The 23,576-nt window shown below is 49.4% G+C and overlaps 1 protein-coding gene across 7 annotated transcripts in view; it reads left to right on the forward strand.

The window, feature by feature from the left end:
* The window catches only part of ZNF423 (zinc finger protein 423), a 344,771-nt gene that overhangs the window by 215,594 nt on the left and 105,601 nt on the right, over nucleotides 1-23,576 (forward strand). Inside the window, exon 6 of one of the 7 annotated variants that reach the window (XM_041766237.1) lies at nucleotides 21,635-22,424. The exons of the other annotated variants lie outside the window; for them this stretch is intronic. Within the exon in view, the coding sequence (XP_041622171.1) occupies nucleotides 21,635-21,696 (62 nt within the window). The 3' untranslated portion in view covers nucleotides 21,697-22,424. Of the gene's footprint in view, nucleotides 1-21,634; nucleotides 22,425-23,576 lie in introns of those variants that run through there. 7 annotated transcript variants of the gene reach the window in all.

Raw genomic sequence — 23,576 nt, forward strand, 5'->3', positions numbered from 1 at the left:
AAGCTAATGGCATCCAGGTAAGCACAGTGCCAGGGGGCTGATGCTCCCAGAACGAGGACTGCTGGATCCAAAGTGGTCTGTCAGAAAGGCCTGGGTTTTGGAGGCTGGAGAAGAGTTTTCTCTGTGCAGGTGCATCACTGGTAGAGGCAGCAGCTCTGACAAGAAAGGCCAATCACCAGAAACAGTGGCTCTTGGAGGGTTTGGCAGAAGGAGGTCCTTGTGGGATGTGCTGTTAGACCTAGAAGGCGGGGAGCGGGGTCTGTGGGAGGACTGTAGGGTGAGCCAGGCTCAGAGGCAAGAGCAGAGGAGGGAGTTTTGGGGCTGGAGGAGCCCAACCTTGCTGGGATGAAGGTATCTCATATGGTAGCATCGTGGGCAGTGAAGGTGGGAGGCAGCTTGGGGCCAGGGCACAGAGGGCCTTGAATGCCGGGTTCAGGGGTTCGGGTTTGGACTCCACCGTGAGGGCCAGGGTTCAAATCTGGGGGGTCCCTTGGCTGATATTTTATTTGGCTTCTCTTGAAAAACCAGAAGAGGTGGCAGCCAGGGCCCTGAATTCCCATATGGCACAGCTGACAGGACCTTGGTGGTAGCTGGGATTGTGTGTTCCCAGGCACCCATCCCGATTGTATTTTAGGAGCTGCTTTGTTCGTTTGTGCCCCAGCCTGGTCCCCATGGGCACCTGAATGTGTGCACTAGGGAGGCTTTGAAGGTTTTGGAGCAGAGTATGGCCTGAATGTAGCTGAGTGCTATAGGGAGATGAGTCTGCCTGCAGTGTTGAGGGGGGAAGAAGATGGGAGAGAACAGAGACCTGCCCGGTCTGGTCTGGAGGTGAGGGGATGAGGCCGGGAAAGAAGAGAGGAGGGAGGTGATAGAACTGATACTGAGTTTGTGCCGTGTGCCTAGTTGGCCTTGGTGGCCTGGGGAAGGTGGCAGGGGGCAACCGTGGGAGATATGAATGGAAGAGTAGTGGGCACAAGAGCCCCAGCTGGGGCTAGCTCCGAAGTCCCAGTAAGAACTGTTGGGGCCCAGTGTCCCTGTGGACAGCTTCCCTGCTAAATGGCCCGAGGCCAGAGTGGATGCCTGGAGCTGGTGGGGGCAAAAGCCCCCCCTTAGCTGCACCAAGGGGACTCGGGTAAAAGTGGCACTGTTCAGCTTGACGGCCTTCTCATAAACATGGGGCGCTGGGGGGGTCTGAGGCCAGCCTCCCCGGGGACCCAGACTGCTGGAGACCTCCCTTGGGAGATGCTAAACTGGCCTTTTTATAGCGGGGGGCCTCTCTGTGGCTGTGCGGCCTCCAGACCCTGGGAGTTATGATGACTCAGGGATGCGTCTCCTTGGGAACATTTCCCAGCACCCTCTCCCGGCTGCTGCTGGTGAGGGAGTGATTTGGAGCCCATAGAGAGCCAAGGGGTTTTTTGAAACCCTTCCGGCAGCAAGGTCTCCTTTGAAATCCCCCTCCCCACAGGGAACGAGGCCCCCTTCTCTGGGCTTCCCCCAGATCTTGAAATGGTTTTCGACCCCCCCTTCCCCCAGCAGGCCCATCAGAAACCTGGAGCGGTCCATAGCCTGTTCTGGGGCCTCCCCCAGGGATGACCTGGCCCTGCCTGGCTGCCCTTGCCCACCAGCCACTTCCTTTACATCTGGAAGGATGTCCCTTGCGCCACCCCCCCCCCCCCCCCCCCCACAATCCCGTTATGGCTCTTCCTGGGTTTCCTATAGCCTGGTCCAGAGGCAGGACCCCCTTCCAGTGGCTGGAGAAGGGAGGAGTGTCTTCCCCTGAATGTTGAACATGTATGGACAAAGTGTGCACAGCCCTCCTAGGGCACCTGAGGCCTCAGGTCCCAAGGAAGCTGATTTGCCAAGGGTAGACCTGCCCACTGCTCAGCTGCCCATGATGTCTCTCCTCTCCATTCTTGCCGGGTGTGGCTGCATAAGGGGTCTGAGAACTTGTCCTTGGAATAATGAACTTGCTGTGACCTAGGTTGGCCCTAAGGGGGTGACTCAGCCTCTGGGCCCTGGTGTCTTTACCCAGGGCTTCACAGGCCCCTGGGGGGAGCCCCAAGGAGGTCAGAGCTGGGGAGGGATGGTCCTCAGGGAATCTTGACAGGAACGTCCACCCTCAATGTCCTTGGAAAGTGGTTGTGGACTCCCTGGCAGGCAGCCAGCCGGGACAGAGTCACACTCAGCCCAGTGGGGCATTAGGCCTTCTGGGGATGTTGTTTTTCTGGTCACATCAACTGCATTCCCTGGGTGCCTCTGAGGGCTAAGCTTTGCCATTAAGGGTGAAGAAATTAGGGCTATCCGGAAGATCAGCCTCTCCCACCTCCTGCCCAGGCCTTTAAAATGCCCCCCCACCCGCCTCACTGGGCTCGTGGTCCTTATCCTTTGTGCTGTCCCTAGGCCTTCCCCTGGATGTGGCAGGACAGCCCATGGTCCGCCTGGAGGGGGTGTGTGTGTGTGCGTGTGCATATGCATGTGTGTGTGGTGGGGGTCTGTCTTCGAAGTCTTTAAGAGGCACACCCCTGGAGGCGTATTGGAAGCCACCTTGCAGACCGGGTACCCACTCTTTCAGCGGCTGCTTATGTGCCCGAGACCTGAGCTGAAGACCCCGCTTGCAGCGTTTTGGAGGGGAAGGAATGTCTGGTGTGGAAATCAGTGTTTTGCCCTCACACCAGGGAAATAGAAAACCCCTCAGATATAACTGAAGAGGAAAACATAAAAAGGACAAGGAGAAGGGGTTCCTATTTACTGTCTACCGTCAACACATGTTGTTGAGTGGGGCTGTGCTAGGCTCTTCCATGGTGCTTTTGATTCAGGTAATGCCAGACCTAAAACATCTGTCTACCCTTAATACGTGATAAAAATGTCTCCCTCTCCCCCCAGAGATTACATTTCAAGTTCTGGAACTGCTCTGTCAGAATAGCAAGCCTGTACAGACAGCTTATCATCCCATTCTTTTTAATTTCTTTATTTTTATTTTTGCAAAATCCCTTAGCAGCCCCCCTAGCATGAGAGGACTCCGTTTCCCTGAATTTGAACCTCTTTGGTTGGTTTAAGGAAGCTGTTGATCAAGCACTTTGGTATAGGAAGGACCCATCAATTCTGGATTTTAAAATAGTGGAAATGTTCTTGTTTTCATAGATTTCTTGCCTTAAATTTTTTTTTTTTAAGAGGAAAAGGTCTCCTGTAGGTCTTTCCTCTAATGATAACTTTAGTTCAGTAAACATGTCTGAGATCCTTGGGGGGCTCAGTGAGGAAACTCTCCTCTCATCCAGTTGGGGAGATGAGAACCCCAAAGGAGAAGTTCCGTGTAATGTCACGAGTGTGAGATATAGAAGCTCAGAGGGTAAGCATATTGCCCAATCCGGGCATCCCAGGAAAACTGCCTGGAGGAGATGACACCTAAGAAGATGGGAAGTATGGTAGAAGGGGCATTCCAGGCAGAGAAAACACCAGAAGCAATTTCTAGAGAGGAGACCCATGCAGTATGTGGGGAAATTCTAGACAAAGCAGTGTGGCTTCAGGAAAAATCCTGAGGCAGGAGGCGAGAAGATCACAGAGACAGTGCAATGGGCTCAGTGAGAGAAGAGGAGGGTGTTGGTTAGGAGGGTGTGGGTTGGAGAAATATTTAAGAGGCAAACCCAGCAGGACTGTGCAAAATTGAATGGATATGGGAAGGGGAGAAGTTAGGAGTGACTTCAAGGTCTCAGGCGATCGAGTTTAGGGTGACAGGTAGAAAATGATACTGTGCCTGAGGAAGAGTGAGCTGTTGTGGGGCTGGCAAAGATGATGACCCTGATAAGGACCTTCCAGGTGAGGCTCACTGAGTACCAGGCCCAGGTAGCACCAGGTAGCAGTATCTACATACCTGCTGTCGCACTCACTCCTACAACGGAGGAGGGCACCAGTATTTCCCCACTTTTGGACGCGGGGAGTTCAGGGGGCTTGTCTGTTGTAAGTTGCACGGGTGTGGGGTGGGGGGTTTTGACCTCAGGCAGTGTGATTCTAGAACCTGGAATCCTCTGAACTTTTACACCTGAATGCTCATCACACTCGATGGGCTCAAGTTTGGGTGTGATATGACCTTGCACAAGATGCTCATGGGGGAACTGTGTGCTGGTGTCTGGCCGGCGGTTGGCCACATGGGCTGAGGGCTCAAGACAGAGGCCTGGCCTGGAGAAGGGGTCTGGAAGCATCGGCCTGTAGGCAGAAGGCAGCTGGGAGGAGCATTTGTTATCGACGCCCAGATAGCAAAGTGCTTCCTGGCAGCACTGCAAAAGGCCATGGAGAGGCCCATGGCAGGGAGGCTGGAGGGTCTCCTGGACTGTCCGGGGTGAGAGCGTGGTCAGTGGACTCAGATGGAGGGACGAGTTGGGGGCACGGGGGAGATCAGTGTCAATTTGCCAGGTTCCAGGCTGGGAAGGGAGGGTGAGAGGCAGGAGCCGGAGGGATCCGAGGGTCACAGGAAGCTTTTGCGTTTTTAAGAGGGAGACACCAGAGTATGTTTCCAGGCTACAGGGACAGCACCAGCCAGGAGAGGAGGAGGAAGGATGGAGAGGAGCTAGCAATGGAGCCAGTCCTGGAGGGGCGGGGCCTGGGGCCCCGACACCATCCCATGTGGGCCAGCCCACAGGCATGGTCTTCTCTTCTTGCTTTTTGTTGCCTGTACTGTTGGATGGACTTCCCTGAGTGTCCTTTATGGTCATTTGGCTGCTTGGGAGCAGCTGAGACACGAGCAACATCCCTCGTGTCTGCCTGTGGCTGAGCTTTACTGGAGTGATGGCAGAAAACAAGGGTCCTGTGGTCAGTGGTGGCCCCAGAGCGTGGACGCCTCTGCCCTGAGCTTCCAGCAGGTGCTAGAGCCTCACACTGGACCCCCTTCCTCATGTGTCTCTGGAGCCCAGTGGGGTGGGAGTGGCAGACCGACCTCCTCTTCTGCCCGTAGACCCCTCTCCTAAGGGAGTTGGGGTGGCCCTCACTGGGCCATCAGGCTCCCAGGTGCCTGCCACTCTGGTTTCCAGCTCATCTGCCTGGGGAAGGGAGGTGGGGAGAAGACAATGGTTCCCCGAAGACACACTGTGTGCTGCGAGCTTGAGTTGGAGGAAGAATCCAGAATCACTGATGGTAGCGTTTTCTAAACAAAGACTCGTTTAGGAAGTTACTGATTTGAGTTTATCTAGTGGAGCTTTTTTTTTTTTTAACTGTTTATTTAAATTCAATTTAGGTAACATATACTGTATTATTAGTTTCAGAGGTAGAATTTAGTGATTCATCAGTTGCATGTAACACCCAGTGCTCATTACATGGTGTGCCCTCCTTAGTGCCCATCACGCAGTTACCCCATCCCCCCCTGTAGAGCTTTATTAAGCACCAACTGTTTGCTCCGTCTGCTGTAGCTATGAATATTAATGAGAAATAGAGTATGCAGGTGTGCACGCATATGCACACACACACTCAGAATGCAGACGTCTATGGTCAGTCACGGTGGTTAGAGCTCTCCCAGCTCGTGGTTGTGTCACTGCATGGCTAACAAAGTTATCTGCCTCTCTATACTTCAGCTCTTCATCTATAAAATAACCCCATCCTAATGATATACAGCAGTTTAGGGAGGACGTTCCATGGCAAGTCAGACTCAGCTCAATCTGACTAATGTATAAAAAAAGAGAGTTATTGGTTCATGTAACTGAGAAGTCCCAGGATTCCTTGGGTAAGAGGTTCAGGCATGGCTGGATCCAGGGGTTCCAACAAAGTCGTCACCAGTCTCTTTCTCTTCTGTCTCTCAGCTCTGCCTCCTTTGTTGCCTTCATCCCCTGGTGCATGATGACAGCCAGCAGCTCTTAGTCCAGCAGGCCTAGCAGAGAGTGGCGTGTGCTTGCTTTTTATGGAAAGGGTCTCAGGACCAGGGCTCCCTGTCTCGGGAGGGTCCTGAACCTACCCATGAAAGAATTACCATAGCCTGGGAGATGGAGTAGTTGATTGTTCAGGCGAGCACCACCTGCCCTTCCTGAGTGCTGGGCTGGGTCAGTGTCAGCCCCCTGCCCCAAAGTGGGAATAGGGATGGTGTTCTTGAAAAGAAAGGAGGTATCTGTTTCCACAAGATGGGGGCAGCACAGAGAAGGTCACTACCCCTGCTTTTGCTGGGGGTGGTGGGGGTCGGGGTGGGGGTGGCTGCTTGCAGGATTAAATGAGCTAAAAATAGATGAAAAGTGCTCAGCACACTGCCTGGCACATGTAAGTTGTAAGTGATAACATCGATATTATTAATAACATTATTGTTAGTCCCTGTGGCAGAGATAATTAAAGATAACACTTAAGATAATGATGATGATAGTAGAGCCTTTGTTTAGAGAGGATAAAGAGCTTTCTGTGGCCCTGCTCAGCACACGTCCCAGGTGCCAGCCCAAGGCAGCTCAGAGGGTGCTGCCCAGGGCTTCCTGGAAGAGGAAGACTTGTCCTCTGCCTTTGTCAAGCTCTGTGGGGCTGTGCCTGTAGGATAGATCAAAGAGTGTAGCTCCAATCAGGATGATTTTTCATTTACTCCTTCATTCATTCTGAATTTTTTTTCTTTCTTGAGTTCCAACTACATGCTAGGCACCAAGCATGGATGTCACAGCAAACAAAACAAAATCCCGTGATCCTGGAGCTAGTGGGGAGCAGATGGGTGTTAAACAAGCAAACCAATAAGAAATCCTGACTATTTCAAATTGTAATAGGTTTCGTGAGGAAAATAAGTGAAGGTCATGGTTTGTGTGTGAGAAGGGTGACCACACTCGCTTGGCAGTGGTCTGGTGTGACTTCCTTCCTTCCCAGATTGATTGATTGATTGGTTTATTTATTTATTTATTTGTTTGTTTGTTTATTTATTTATTTATGAGAAAGGGAGGGAGAGAGAGAACAAGCAGTGGGGAAGGGCAGAGAGAGAGAGAGAGAGAGAGAGAGAAAGAGAGAAGGAGGGAGGGAGGAAGAGAAGCAGACTCCCTGCTGAGCAGGAAGCCTGATGCTGGCTCTATCCCAGGACCCTGGGATCGTGACCTGAGCTGAAGGCAGACACTTAACTGCCTGAGCCACCCAGGCGCCCCTAGGAGGTGACTGTCAAGCTGAGAGTGGAGTGCTTAGAGAGTGTTGGCTTCTGTCAGATGGTGATAGCCTGCTGACCTGGACACTGGGGCCCGCTGGTCTGCGTGTCCGTCTCCCATAGGAAGGGGATAGGGCTCACCATGCTGAGAGGAGCCCCTTAGGGCCTAGAGGCCCTTTCTTGGTTGTGCTGTTAGGCTCCCTCAAGCCTGTAACAGCCACTCAAGCCTTCACTCTTTTGGTCTTTTTCTGGATTTTGTGCAGACCACACACAGAGGGTCACTCTGCCAGCAGAGGCCCATAAACCCAGCAGCTGGGGGGCCTTCCCCCCTCCTAAGGCACTGCCCAGCCTGTGGAGTCTGTGGTGCCTGGCATCTCTTTGCTGGCCCTCTGACCACTTTCCTATGGTCTTTCTATCACATCTCCCTGTGTCCACCTGCCTCTTCTGGGCCACAGCCCCTGGGTGGCTCCAGACGGCTGTGTGCTAGCCTTCCCTTCTAGGGTGTCCAGATGTGGCAAATAAAAACACAGAATTCCAAATAACATATAGTTTTTTAGTCTAAGTGTGTCTCCAATATTGCATGGGACATACTTCTACTAAAAAAATGATTTGTTAAAAAAAAAAAATTATTTGTTGTTGATTTGAAATTTAAGTTTAACTGGTCATAGTTAATTTTACCTGGCACCCTATTCCCTCCCCACAGTCTCCATGCCTCAAGTGCATTAGCTTGGGGAATAGGGGTGCTCCCACCCACTTTCCCATCCTTTAAAGCTCTTGCCTTATTCATCCTTAAAATTTTTCTCATCTTAAAAAAAATTAAACCTTGGGGCACGTGGGTGGCTCAGTTGGTGGAGCGTCTGCCTTCAGCTCAGGTCGTGATCCTGGGGTCCTGGGATCAAGTGCCGCATCGGGCTTCCTGCAGGGAGCCTGCTTCTCCCTCTGCCTATGTCTCTGCCTCTTTCTCTCTCTGTGTCTCTCATGAATAATGAAATAAAATATTTTTAATAAAAGAAATTAAACTTTTAATTTTGAGGTAATTGTAGATTCACATGGAGATTCACAGATAGATCCCCTGTGCCCTTTACCCAGGTTCCCTCAGGAGTGATAGTTTGCAAAACCAGAGTATGGTAACACAACCAGGATATTGACATTGATGTGTTCAGGCTACAGAACATTCCCATTACCACCAGCCATCCTTCAGGCTGTCATAGCCACTTCCATTCTGTCCCAGCCCCTTCCTTAACTCCTAGAAATCCTTATTGTGTTATCCAAGTCTATAATTTTGTAGATTATTTTGTATAATTTTGTATATAAATGGAATCATGCATAGGTTTTCATTATCTTTGGGATAAATGCCCAGGTATGCAGTTTGCTGGGTGTACCGTGCTTGCACATTTAACTTTTAAAGAAATTGCCACACTGTTTCCTAGAGCAGCTGTGCCATTCTGCATTCCTATCAGTAACAGAAGAGATGTCAAGTTTCTCTACATCCTTGCCAGCATTTGGTTTCTCGCTATTTTATATTTTGGCAATCTGATACATGTGTAGTGATATCTTATTGTGGTTTTAATTTACATTTCCCTAATGGCTAATGATGTCGAACATCTTTTCACGGGCTTATTTGCCATCTGTTTGTCCTCTTTGATGAAATACTTCTTCATATCTTTTGCCTATTTATGAATTGGATTGCATGCTTTTTTTACCGTTGAGTTTTGAGAGTTCTTTATATATTCTAGATACTAGTCCTTTGTTGGTTATGTGATTTACAAATACTTCCTCTCAGTCTGTGGCTTGTCTTTTCATCTTCTTAACAGACTCCTTAACAGGGTATTTTGTGGAGCAAGAGATTAAAATTTGATAAAGTCTAATTTATCAATTTTTCTTTTTATGGTTCATACCTTTGGTGCCCAGTTTAAGAACTCTTTTTCTAACTCTTGATTCCAAAGATTTTTTTTTGCCTATTTTTTTCCAGAAAAATTTTATAGTTTTATATTTCACATTTAAGTCCATGATCTATTGAATTAGTGTTCACATAAGCTGTGAGGCCTTGGATTGAGCTGTGGCTGCTTCTGCTGCTGCTTCCCCTCCAAATGTTCAATTGCTCTTGAATCATTTGTTGAAAACACTGTAATTTCTCCATTAAACTGTTTTACTAAAGACCAGCTAGGCTTGTTTTCATGGATCTATGTGTCTGTCCCTCTGTCAATATAACACAGTCTCCATTACTGTAGCTGTGTAAGTTTTGAAATCAGGTAGACTGAGTCCTCTTATTTTATTGTTCTTTTTCAAAATTGTTTTAGAGGGATCCCTGGGTGGCGCCATAAAATAAATAAAAAAAAATTAAAAAAAATTGTTTTAGATATCCTAGATCCTTTGTTTTTCCATATACATTTGAGAATAATCATATCTATATATGCAAAAACTCTTCATATAATTTTTAAAAATATTTATTTATTTATTTATTTATTTGGAACATAGCCTGAGCAACAGAGAGAAGGGGAAAGAGAAACTCAAGCAGATTCCCTGAGTGGAGCCTGACATAGGGTTCAATCTGATCGCCTTGAGATCATGACCTGAGCTGAAACCAAGATTTGGATGCCTAACTGACTGCACCACCTAGGTGCCCTTCTTCCTATAATTTTAATAAGAATTGTGTAAACCTGCAAATTGATTTGGGTAGAATTGACATCTACTATGTTAAGGCTTGTAATCCATGAACATGGTATATCTCTTGATGTACTTAGATCTTTTTTTACTTCTTTTATTTTTTTAAGATTGGTTTATTTATTTGAGAGAGAGAAAGAAATAGTGTGAGCAGGGGGAGGGGCAGAATGAAAGGGAAAGGGAAAGAATCTCAAGCAGACTCCTCACTGAGCAGGGAGCCCGATGTGGGGCTGGATCTCACAACCCTGATTATGACCTGAGCCTAAATCACTAGTTGGATATTCAACTAACTAAGCCACCCAGGTGCCCTGGTTCTTCTGTATTTTTTTTTTTTTAAGATTTTATTTATTTATTCATGAGAGAGAGAGAGAGAGGCAGAGACACAGGCAGAGGGAGAAGCAGGCTCCATGCATGGAGCCTGATGTGGGATTTGATCCTGGGGCTCCAGGATCATGCTCTAGGCTGAAGGCAGGCGCTAAACTGCTGAGCCACCCAGAGATCCCCTTCTTCTGTATTTTGGAAGAAATTATGTAGAATTGGTGTTTGTTTTTCTTTAAAGATTTGTTAGAATTCTCCAGTAAAATAATCTAAGTCTGGAGGTTTCTTTTTAGGGAGTTTTAAATTATGAATATAATTTTCTTGATAGTCTTAGGGCTGTTCAAATTATGTATTTCATGTTGGCTGAGTTGTGGTAGGTTGTATTTTCTGGGGAACTGGTTTATTTCATCTACCATGTCAAATTTATGTGTGTACAGTTTTCATAGTAATATCTTTTTATTCATTTGGTGTCTGTAGGGTCTGTAGTGATATCCTCAGGTTCATTTCTGATATTGGTAACTTGTGCATTCCCATTTTTTTCCCCCTGTCAGTCTTGTTAGAGATTTGTCAACTTTTTGATCCTTTCAAAGAACCGACTTTTCAAAATGGATTTTCAATATTGGTTTTCTGTTTTTAATTTCGTGAGTTCTGCTTTTATTTATATTATTTCCTCCCCTCTGCTTCCTTAGGGTTTATCTTGGTCTTGTTTTTCTAGGTCTTTGAGGTGGAAGCTTGGTTATCGATCTGAAACTTTTTCTCTCTCTAATGTATGTATCTAGTGCTATAAATTTCTCTCTTGACATTGATTTAGCTGTGTTCCACAAATTTTGATATGCTATAGCTTTATTTTCATTTAGTTTATGGTATTTTATAAAATATTTCCTTTGTAATTCATCTTTGACTCATTGTTTAGAAGTATGTTTAGTTTTCAAGTGTTTGGAGGTTTTCCTTTTTTTTTCTTTTTCTTTTTTGTTATTAGCTTCTAGTTTGAATCCATTGTGATTGGAGAAAACACCATGTGTGACTTCAAAGGTCAATTCTTTTACATTTGTTGAGATTTGTTTTATGCCTCGTGATATGGTCCATATTGGTCTATGTTCTTTAGGCACTTGAAAAGAAGGCAGATTCTGCTGTTTTCTAACTGGTTGATTTATCAATCATTGAATGAAAGGTTTTAAAATGATCTATTATGCTTGTGGATGTGTCTGTTTCTTTCAGTTCTATTAGCTTTTGCTTCACATATTTTGCAGCTCTGTTGTTTGGTGCATATATGTTTAATATTTCTAAGTCTTCTTGGTCAATCAACTCCTTTATCATTATAATAATATCATTGTCTGTCTCCTAATTTTTTTCCTCTGAAACCTGTGTATCTAATATTGAGCCCTTCTACTTTCTTTTGATGAATGTTTGCAAGATATATCTTACTTCATTATTTAAGCTTTAACCTGCCTGTATGGTTATATTTTAAGTGAATTTCTTGGATATAGAATGTAGGTGGGTCATTCTCCCTTGCCCCACAGTCCTATTCTGCCCATCTCTGTCTTATAGTTTGTATATTTAGACCATTTAAACCATTTATATTTAATGTAATTCATGATATGTTAGGACTTAAGCCTGCCATTTTATATATTGTTTTCTGTTGGTTCTGTTTTTTAAATTTCTTCTTTTCCCTGCCTTTCTGTGAGTTACATGAACATTTTTAAGAATTGTGTTTTGGTTTATCTGTGGTGTTCCCTTTTGTATAGCTTTTTAAGTGATAATTTAGGTATTATATTAAATAAACATATCAGAATCTTCTGGTGTCATCATTTTACCAGTTTAAGTGAAGTGTAGAAAATTTACCTTCCTTTATCCTCCCCCATATATAATCTAATTGTTTTAAATATGTCTTTGATATATATTTAGAGCCATGGCACTAAATTTTTGCTCCAACCATCAAACATAATTTAGAAAACTCAAAGGGGGTAGAAAACCATTTTATTCACCATATTTTTCTTTTTTTTTTTTTTTTTTTTTTAAATTTTTTTTTTTTTTAATTTTTATTTATTTATGATAGTCATACAGAGAGAAAGAGAGAGGCAGAGACACAGGCAGAGGGAGAAGCAGGCTCCATGCGCCGGGAGCCTGATGTGGGATTCGATCCCGGGTCTCCAGGATCGCGCCCTGGGTCAAAGGCAGGCGCCAAACCGCTGCGCCACCCAGGGATCCCCTCACCATATTTTTCTTACTGTGTTTTTTCTTCCCAATCTTCCAAGATTCCTTCTTTTATCATTTCCTTTCCGTTTAGAGAAGTTCCTTCAGCCATTCTTTTAGAGTAGGTCTTCTGGTAACAAAGTCTCCTTATTTATTTTTCATCTGAGGATATAATTTTCTCCTTCATTCCTGAGGGATATTTTCACTGGATTTAGGTTCTAGGTTGCCAGTTCTTTTCATTCATACTTGTGCTTTCTTCTGGCCTCCATGGTTTCTGATGAGAAATCCACTGTCGTTTGAAGTTTTTTTCCACTACAGTAAGGTGCAATTTTTCTCTCACTGCTCTCAAAAAAATTGTTTTAAGTACATTTCTAGCATGTCGTTTTTCTCTTCTTCCAGGACTCTGATCACATGAATGTTAAAGTCTCATCAACCCCTGAGACTTTAGTGTGCTGATTCCTCTGTCTCTTCCTTTCTGCTGTTGGGCCCATCATTGCTTATTTTAATAGTTTTGTTTAGGGACACCTGGGTGGCTCAGTCAGTTAAGCATGTGCCTTTGGCTCAGGTCATGATCCCAGGGTCCTGGGATCAAGCCCTGAGTTGGGCTCCCTGCTCAGTGAGGAGTCTGACTCTCCCTCTCTCTCTGTCCTTCCCTCTGCTCATGCTCTCTGTCTTGTTCACTTTCTCTCAAATAAATAAGTAAAATCTTAAAAAAAATTAAAATTTTATTTCTAAAATTTATATTTACTGCCTTTTTTTTATCTTACATTTCTTTGCTGAGATTTTCTATTTTTCCATGTGTTTCACACGTGGTCATAATGGTTGAATGTTTTTTGTTTTGTTTTGTTTTGTTTTTTGATGTCTCCTTTAGATTCTTTGACAGATAAATCTAACATCTCTGTCATCTCAGGCTTGGCATATCCGGATTGTCTTTTCCAATTCAACCCGAGACCTTTCTGGTTCTTGGTGGGATGAATGATTTTTGATTGAGTTGGGAAGAATTCTAGGTTTGTCTCCCTACCAAGTCTCCACTGATGCCTCTCCGACTAGTGAGAGGAGTGTCTTGCTCCTGGTCCTCACATGGCATTCACTAACACTGGGTGGAGGGGGAGGGACATCTTGCTACTGCTGGTTGAGAGCAGAGGGTCACCTTCCTAGATGGTTTCTCCTGATGCCATGGGGAGGACTGTGTTACTGCCCAGCAAGCATGAAGGTCCGGACTCCCTACGAGGCTTTCTCTGACATCACCTCAATGTTGAGTGGGGAGTGGGTGTCTGGTGCCTTGTTGCATCCTCGGGAGCATAGAGGTGGGCGTGCCCCACTCAGTCTTTGCTGGAATAGAGGGGGAGAGCTTTTTATGTGGGGTTTGGCTCTAGCAGAACTGTTGCTGTCTCAGGGTCTTCTGTCTCATTAGGCTGCCCCTATTCTTGTCTTCCGGTTGGAGAGAGCAGGCTTTCCTGGGGGCTTTTAAAAATCTCTGTTGGCCTCTCCTGGTTTCCAACTTCGTCAGCTCCAATCTGAGCTACAGAAGGCAAAAGGTAAACCCAGGGTTCTCACTGCTGTGTCATTTCTTGGGTCCTGAGATCCCTGGCCATTCTGTCTTCTTCTCTCCCTTTCAGAATCTTCTTATGTTTCTTTCATATATAATGTCCAGGGTTTTTAGTTGTACTTAGCTGGAGGAATAGGGGGAAATTATGTCCAGAGGAGAAACCTGCCAGCTGAATAGGCATCTGAAGGTCTCGGGGACATGTAGAAAACATTGCTTTATTCCATAACAATTTCTACACGATTTAGGTCCAACGGCTTGTGGGGAAATTGTAACTTAGACCTATAGCTCAGACCTGAGCCAGGCCCATTTTGAGGACCCTCCTCTTCCCCTCCCCTCCTTTTCCTTTGCAAGGGGAGAGAACAGTGGCGGTGTGAGACCCTTGACTCACCCATTGGTGACAGTCATCAACCAAGCCCAGCAAAGTAAAAGTTGATACTGACGATGCCTTGTCCCTGCTTCTAGCAATGCCTTTTATTTTCTTCCCTCATCATACTTGTCACTCTGACTTTATCCTTGTAGTAACTGATGAGGTCAACAAGCCAGGGTGGGGTCCTACTTGATATAAGCTAGGGACTCTGATTGGGAGAACCCAGAGCTGAACACCTGTGACTAGTACTGGTGCCCAAGTGTGGAGGAGACACCGAGCAGTCCAGTGTTGGAGAGGTAGGCTGCAAGAATGACTTCAGTCAGTCCCAGGCCAGAGGCTGTCCTGGGAATTGGGAGACGGGAGCAGTCCAGTGTTGGAGAGGTAGGCTGCAAGAATGACTTCAGTCAGTCCCAGGCCAGAGGCTGTCCTGGGAATTGGGAGACGGCAGACCAAGATTTGCCTGGCCGTCTGGTTGTCTTGTTCCTTCAAAGAAGGACAGCTCTTGCACTCACGCCACTTTCCCTACATGGGCATTCTGAGTCCCCTCCCTCATAGCCACAAGCAAGGGCTCAGCAAACTGGAGTGGAATTGTAACACTTGGATGGATATGGGAAAGTGATGGTGTCTCCGAGATGACGAGGTATATAAAAACACGACAGATTGTGTTCAAAGCATCACATGCAAATTGTCAACACAAACCTGTTTCTGGCCCTGGCAGCTCAATGTGTGAATTAATCATGGACCTCTTAAGAAGCAGAATAACTCTTCCTTTCAGTGATTGAAACAGCTCCGCTGCCCAATCCTTCTGCTCTGGGAAGCAGATTTCAGGGTTTGTTCTTTGAAAGTTGCTGGGGCTTGTGGAGATGCAAGAAACTGTGGTACAAACCTGGCTTCCCCACAGCCACTTCGGTTTTGATAATCCGTACCCACGATCTTGGGTAGGGTTGGATTCCTATCACGTGTTAACACATACTGTGTTAACAGCGGATGAAAAGGTGTTTCTATTGGTAATGTGAGTCCATAAAAGATTCTGAGGTTGAGGTCTCTAGTCCACATCAGGCCTGGCTCATCTTGCTCTGTCCACATATTCAGAATTCTGTGGCTTGTTCACCACGTATAGGGCTGCAGTGAGCCATGAAGGGCACTGTTCCAGTGTACGGGAGCTCCAGAAGCACTTTGCCCAGGGAGCTTCTCATGAAAGATTTTTTTTTTTTTTGGATTTTATTTATTTATTCGTGAGAGACACAGAGACAGAGGCAGAGACATAGGCAGAGGGAGAAGCAGACCCTCTGCAGGGAGCCTAATGTGGGCTTGATCCCGGACCCTGAGATGATGACCTGAGCCAAAGGCTCAACCACTGAGCCACCCTGGAGCTGCCCCCTCATGAAAGATTTCTAATAAGGGGTACCCTCCTTAAAAACCCACACACAGACACACACACATAGACCCCTCAGCTATAGGCTACATGAAGAGCTTCAACTAACCCAGCATGTGCCTTCAATATCTGTTCCCTCCCACCAAATTAATATCTCAGTGTAAAACATTTTGGGGCCTCTGCAGCATCAAGATCAACATCTGGTTTCAGATATCTAGCTGTTTCCTGCTCCTGGGGCAGTTCAGCGCTTTCTCCCAGTGACCTGTTGGCAGTCTGCACCCGGCCCCCCCACCCCCCCAACCTGCAAGACCCCACCGCGTGGGCTCTGCTCGGCTTTGAATGACATTGGCAGAATTTACACAATCTCTGCTTCTCTCTTAGAGGCTTGGGGAATCTTGTCTCTGGGATGCTGGGAGCCCTACTGCCCAAAACAAATGAACAGATGAATCAAAAGGTAGAACATATTTCTGATTTCTGGAACACCTGACCCACTGAACTCATCAGGCTCAGAGAGGGGCAGACACTCGCCTAGCATCACACAGATGGCCAGAAGCTGGGGTGAATGCAAACCAGGCTGGTGCACACTCAAGTTCCATCTCCCCTCATTACTCCACTTGCTCATGCAACACGTGATGCCCCCAGCTGGCCTCTCAAGTGAATTTCCAGAGGAGAGGCCTGGGAGTCTGTGTAGTTGAGGAGCGCCCCTGCCCCCTGAGATTTGTATCCTCATAGCAGTTTGGGAAATTCTGGTCTATACTGCCTCTGCTGGTGGTGGGTCCAGGAGCCTGGCAGGAACCTTGGAGCCAGGCCTCTGGGAGCCTGCAGCCTGGCCATGGGGCCAGGGCTGTGTCTGGAACCTTCCAGTCTGATGGCACGGGGAGAGAAGAGCGGGCTGTTGCAGGCACATAAATTAACCTGCGTTAGGGCCCCTGTGTCAAGGCACTTGGTAGAGGGTCGATATTTAGCTGCCATGTGCCAATACCACTGGACTGTTGGTTAAAATACTGAAATGTGGGACACCCGGGTGGCTCAGTGGTTGAGCGTCTGCCTTCAACCCCAGGGTGTAATCCTGGAGTCCTGGGATCGAGTCCCACATTGGGCTCCATGCATGGAGCCTGCTTCTCCCTCTCCCTGTGTCTCTGCCTCTCTCTCTGTGTATGTCTCTCATGAATAAATAAATGAAATCTTTAAAAAAATAAAAAATAAGAAAATAAAATACTGAAATGTTCCTAACTGGCTGGTGAAGTGTTTCTGCCATGAATCCCCCACCCATAGATCCTGCCCCTGTGCCTGGACACTTCCCCTAGATCCAGTGCAAGAGAAGATAACTCCTGGGCCATCAAGGGTCACCAGGTGACACATATTAAAAACTTTGGTGGGGCCCCGTGCACCATGGTTAATACATTTTGCACATCACCCCTGCTTGCTACCAAATCTTTTACAAAACGCTTCTCCTTCTACCCCACAGCAAGCAGGTATGGGATTCTTGTGTGTCAGCCCCGAGTTCAGATTCTCGGGCCTATGGATAGAGCACCTGCCCCCTGCGGCCGCTCCGGCCTTGACCTCTATCCTGTTTTGCAGGATATATGGTGATTTATTAACAAGTGAGCATCTGTAGGAAGGCAGCTTCCTGGCTTCCAGAGTGGTGCTGAGCAGAGGGTTAATTTATTTAATTCTCCTGATGGGGGATGGTGGTCCTGCGGTCCTGTCCCACCCCGCCACCCTCCAGAGGGTCTGTTCTTTCCTGGTCTGTGAGGGTCTGCTCTGGGACTGGGAGGAGGTGGGGCTGGCTCCATCCTCTTTGAGGACGGTGAATGGAATCCCCTCTTTTGTTAGGAACAGCGTCTAGGAGGATCTTGCTGATCTGCAGAAGCCAAGATGGGTCAGAGCAGGAAGCTTCTGGACCACCTGATGCTGTGTCTGGAAGTTTGGGAAATTCTGGCCTATACTGCCTCTACTGGTGGTGGGTCCAGGATTCATGCAGGAACCCTGGAGCGGGGCCTCTGGGAGCCTGTGGCCTGGCTCCTGGGCCAGGACTGTGTCTGGAAACTTCCAGTCTGCTGGCACGGGAAGAGAAGAGTGGGCTGTCATGGGCATTGGGGCCCCATAAATCAAGCCAGGAAATAACTAGGGTAAAAATAATAATTTGGGGGGAAACGAATAATGCCTTATCCCTGCTTTCCTTCGTGCGGTTTTGTTTTGCTTTGTCTTTGCTTTTTCATACTCCAATTTTATTCTCCCAGGACCTGGTGATGTGGATAAGCTGGGAAGCTGGGGGATAGTGGTGAGGAGAGGCTCCTGCGTTGCTCACAGTGGTCAGTGCAGTGCTCATGGGCACCCAGCAACCGGGTGGATGCGTGGTGCTCACTGGTGCTGATGGTCAGACATGGGGACAGGTATCTGCAAAATATTCTGAAGCTTGAGGATGGAGGGATAATCTCAAATTGCTGCTGTGACCATGTGTCCTTCAAAGGAGCTGGAGCTCTGCAGAAATCCGGATGCTCCTTGCGGGGATGCAGAGACGCAGCGAGCTTTGGGACCCCTCCTGAGGTGTTGCAGGCATTCACTATTGATGGCAGCCAGAAAAGAGGCCAGTAGATCCCTGGCCCTCAAAGTGCAAACCGAGCAGCCTGCCATCCCGGGCAGGATCCACCCGGGCTGCCTGGACTGAGGGGAGGCCCAGAGGGTAGGACATGGGGCCTGAGAGCAGCTCTGCTATGCTCTGCTCTGTATATTTGTGTTTGTGTAAGATTTCACTGGGGAGGCCAGAAGACGCTGCCCTGGTCCTCTCTGTCCTCACACTTCGCACCATTATTGGAGTTAGGAGAACTGTAGGTCAGGCCTGGCCTGCGGGGAGGTTCTTGGGCAGTCTCCAGACCTCGGTGAACCCTGGGCTCGTCTTCTTGATGGCGCAGATGCTCTGACCCAGGTCACGGGAAGATCTGATGAGATGTCACTGGCGATTGATTGGTGTTTTGTGTCTGGGTTGAGGGGCAGCAGTGAGGTACCCGAGTGCCCAGTCTGCGGGTGCTGATGGGGGCCCTGTTTCCTGCCTGTTCGCATGTGTTCTCTGACCTGCTTTTTGTTACTTACCCTCTGCCAAAATTCGAGAGATTTTCTTGCAGCTCCAGCACCAGTATAATATGAGAAAACCCAAGGGCCTTTAGTCTCAAATGGGTTTCCTAGCTATCAAAAGCTTCTTCCTGCATGAGGGTGCACGCCTAGGAGATTTCTGGCATCCCCCTACCCTCGCCCATCCCTGGGACCCCTCTAGCCCTCCCTCTGTCCCTGGCAGGCCTCAGGACTAGCTCCACACCTGGACAGCTTGGAGGATGAGGAAGAATGGAGGCTGGACATTTGCTTACTTTTTTGTATAGATAATTCGGTGATGAATCCTCTGGATAATTGCTCATCCCTCCTCTCTCTGTCCACACTGCCCTGGTGCTCTCAAACAGGGAGGGGACACCAGCTACATGATTTGCGCAAAATGAAAATGCTGGGCCCATGTTAGAAAATTAAGACTTTTTTACAAGACGACAACTAGAGGCTACAAACCAAGTGTGAGCCCTTCTGAATGCAGGCCCTTGTGCTACCCCACAGGTCACATGCCCATGAAACTAGCACCGGATTGGGGCAAGATGCTTTGAGTGGCAGAAACCCCACAGGACTCCGGTCTGCAGGGTATGGCTGTGCAGGTCGTAGACTGCACAACTGTAGGGGACGCTGTGCACATTGTGGCCTTCAGGGCGGCCCTTGCAGTGGCAGTTATCCAGAACTTTGCGACGGAGAGGCCACTTGGCAGTGGGTAGTGTCCTCCCGTCCCCATTCTTCCCTCTAGCTGGGGTTCTGGAACCTCCCCCTTCCATCCTCCCTTTCTCCTTGGCATTTCAGGGACACGTTTCTCTGCGAAACTGAGGTGCCCGGGCTCCATGCGGGTGCTGCTGGGGAAGCTTCCGCTCCTCGGTGCTCATCGCCTGCCGGCGGCTCCGCTGTTAACCTTTGGGGTTTGCTCATAAAATAGAAACTCTCTTTGTAGGTCAGTTTGTCAGTAATTTTGGCAGCCGCGGGGCCACCGAGGGAATGAGGCTTGGTTCCCACTTGTCTCTCGTGCTCGGTTTGGAGACTTTTGCGGAGCCCTTCCCCGGGAGGAACGCTCACCCCTGCCGGAAACGAGAGACGGTTTTCTCTGACCTGGTTTTGAATCGGCAGGAGCAATCCCTGTATGCTGGAAATGTGCGGCCGCCGAGAAGGAATTTGGTCCAAACCCAGCCCGAGGAGCCTTCTGCTTGGGGCCGTGTTTTCCTGTGCAGGTGGCACTTGGGTGGGGCTGCCGGGTTTTGCCTCTGCTTCCACGTTCGGTGACATGGAAGGTTCTGGTGAAACTGGCAGCCACTGGAGCCTCACAGGGTTCACTGTGGTCTGAGGACCTGCCAGCTGCCCCAGCTAGTCCTGCATAACCACCCCGGGCCTCTGCCCCCCACCCAAGCCTGGGCTGCCATGGTTTTGGGCATCTAGCATTGCAATAACCTCCAGTGCCCAGCTCTATGCTCCGTGCTGGAGGGAAGGGGAAAAGATGAGCAGGTCCTCATCAGACCCTGCCTTCAAGGACCTGGCAGTGGGGCTGGGGGGTGAGGGTGGTTGGAAGATACGCAGGTTGGTGGGATTGGTGGTCAGAAAGAATAGTGCTCAAGGGGTGCTGAAGCCGGCATCCTGGAGAAGTCAGGGAGGGCTTCCTGGCAGAGGCAGTGATGAACTGGACTCTAGCCTTTCCTTCTATTATTTTGGGGGCCCCTAGGGAGTAAGATTGAGAACAGAACATTTCTATTCCAGGACATGGAAGCTGGGAAAGCCTATGCTGGGATAACATGGCCTGGAAATTTAAATCTCACCCAAACAATAATTAAGCACCAACTGTATGCAAGACCCATTGCCAGGATCAGAATTGATTCAGAGATTCAGAATTGATTCAGAGCACAAGAGATGATGGCTGAAGCTGAGGTTTATGGAGTGACAACTCTGGATTTGCCAGAGAAGTAGGTTGGGCGCCAGGGAAGGAGATGCCAAGGCGGGGAGAAGAAGGCAGGCTGGAGTCTAGGGGAGCTCCCAGGAGTCTCAAGGAGCAAGACTCGGGCTCCTTCCTCTAAGAAGGCAGGTAGGCTGGGAGGATGCTCTCTGGGTGCTTCTGTGATCTAAGGGTCACCTTTAGGTCCCAAAGCCTGAGGGTAGAACCACAGGGCAGCTAGGCCCAGATAGAAGCCTAGAACATTCCTTGGGACTCAGAAGCCTGTTCACAGCTGCCCTGGACAGGTCCTTGTGTTGTTTATGTTTATAGAGAGTGCTGCCTTTTGAGGCTGTAGGCCCCTTAAGAGTCTTTAGGGGAAGGGACACAGTCTGGGAGACAGGAGGCCTGGATTCCAGCCTGTCCTCCCTCATGTGCTTTATGACGTTGAGCAGATCATTTTCCTTTCTGGGACCCACTGCAACTTTACCATGCCCAAATGGGAGCAAGTGGACATGTCACCATGTTAACCAGGTTTCCTCCTGGACGTCTTTACGGAGTTGGGACACTATGACGACTACCAAAGGGATCACAGGGAGCACTTACTTACCTACATGTCGGGCCCTGTTCCAAGCAGCACTTCACTTCGAATATCCCACTTAGTTCTTGCATGAGCCCCTCGAGGGATACCCCTCTTCTCCCATTCTATGGATGGGCGAGATTGAGGCACACAGAGGCAGGGCAGCCTGCCCCAGGTCACCTAGCATGCAGGAGTCAGAGCCAGGGTCAGAGCCTGGGCAGTCTGGCTGTGGACCCTGTGTGCTCAACCCCCACACCAGCTTGCCCCCACATGCTCATGGAGCCTCATTCCTGGAGCATCTCTCTAGAGCATCCCTGGAACACACTCTCCAGCTGCCTTTCATGGGTGCTTCTGGCTGCCCGCTCTGGACCGTCAAACTGTTGAGGGAACGTCAAACGGGGGCGGGGGGGGATTTTATTCCAGTCCCTGAATTCCCACCAAAGGGGGATCCTGTGGCATCGCATAGATTAATTACCCCCCCTTTCCTTTCTTCTTTCCTTTATAAACACCGTAGCAGAGACATTTGCCGATGACGTGTGCACCAAGAACCCGCTCGGCAAGGCGGCTGAGTATTAAGGGGGAGATTCGTGAAATGAAGTTTGGAAGCCGCCGGCCGGCCGGAGCCCCTTCTGAGCGGTGGTGATTTATTTGGGCAATGTGCTAGTCATTAGTATCTTTGGTGTCGGAGCCCGAGCGCTCGGGCCCGGGTCTGTGGCCGAGGGAGCCTTCGGGGCCATTACGAGCTAATGGCTCAGTGTGGGCAAGAGGGGCCTGCAGTCAATCTCGCTGCTGGCGGGTAATAAACGTCGGCCGGCTCCCTTCCTGCTCCCTGCGAGGGAGGGGGCTCGGCCCACGCGGCCTGCTGGCCTCCGACCGGCCGCCTCGTCTCCGCTGCCCTGGGGCTGCTCGTGCCACCTCTCGGCCAAGACGACGGGGGCGAGGGGGCGCCAAGAAGTTGCCCAGAATTTTGTCCGCCTGACCCAGATTTTAGAAGCCTGGGCTTGCTTTCGGGGCTGTGGGTCCTGCTGGCTTGGGTGTCTTCCGGGGTGTCTTCTTGCAGGGTTTCGGGAACTCAGCACGTCCCCCGTGGGGAGGGCTCGTGTGACACAGGGGCGGGGCCAGAGCCGCTCCACGCCTGGGGATGATCCGTCCACCCTGCGCCCTGGACACCGAGGCTGAACTTGGATACAAGAGGGCCCGTGAGTGTGTGTGTGCATGTGCGCAGGTAGGTATGCGCCTGGCACCTTCACGCGTGTGAATGTGAGCCGCCTCACGAGCACCTGCCTCCATCATCAGCATTTCCCTGCCCCTGCAGGTTCCCTCCTGCCGCCTTCCAGTCAGGACCCTGCCAAGGGCAGCCGCGCTTCTGACCTCCACCGCCAGGGGTTAGTTTGCCCTGCTTCTGAGTGTCGTGTGATGGAGCCGTCCGGTGTGTCGCCTTTGTGTCTGGCTTCTTTGGCTCACTGTTAAGTTCTTGAGGCCTATCTTGTTTGTGAGCTGGTCGTGTGTTGTGTCTCACTGGACGAGTGTGTCCTGCCTTGCTATGTGTTCTGCTGCTGCTTGGATGTTTCGGTTGCTCCCGGTTCAGGACTGTTGTGAATGGTGCTTCGAAGGCCATCTGCAGAGAGGTCTCAGCCATGGAGGGGTCTTCCGTGGTCGTGTGCACCCCTGGCTTTGCTGGCAGAGCCAGGAGGGGAGCTGTTGGCTCAGGAGGAAGGGATTTGTTCAGCTTGAGGAGGGGCAGCCCAGCAGTTCTTCAGGGGGTGGCCTGCAGGGATTGCCTGCTCACCCTGCCTGCCTGTAAAGCCCGCCGCCACCGCCACCCCACCACCTCGTCTCCCGCCTCCTCCTGCACGCCCTGCTCTAGCCACACCTGTCTCTTTCCTGTTCTTGAGCACCCCGGGGGCCTTTGCCCCGCGTGCCCTCCATGTAGAATGTTCTCCTCTAGCTTTCACGCGGCTGCCTTTTTCCCATTCCTGTGTCTCCCCTCACAGGGCAGATGACCCCCACACGGGCCACAGCACTCTTTCTGTCTTCCTGTTTTACCTCCTTCATAGCGCTTCTCACCCTCAGCGTTCATCTCATTCACCTGCTCGTGTGTCTGTGTCGTGTTTGCCTGTCCCACCAGAGTGGACCAGGGACCTTGACTATCTTGTCCTTGGCCTGTCCACTCAGCACCTAGACACAGAGTGGGTGCTGGTCATGACAAGAAGAATGAATGGACTAGAGCATCTCAAGCTTTAATGTGCTATGTATCCAGTTTTCCCACCCTGGCCACATTCCTGTGAGGAAGAGGAGGTCGGGACCATGATCTTCACATAGCAGGTAAAGGTGGCGAGGCCTGAAGGAGAGTTGAGCCCAGGCCAGGAACCCTGGACTCCAGGCCTGAGCCCAGCCTTCTACCTGACATGTTGTTTTTGAGTCTTGGCTCTGGAGTCTCCCGAGTCTGGCTTCAG

The sequence above is a fragment of the Vulpes lagopus genome, chromosome 8 (assembly GCF_018345385.1).
Source record: "Vulpes lagopus strain Blue_001 chromosome 8, ASM1834538v1, whole genome shotgun sequence".
Classification (NCBI taxonomy): Eukaryota; Metazoa; Chordata; class Mammalia; order Carnivora; family Canidae; genus Vulpes; species Vulpes lagopus.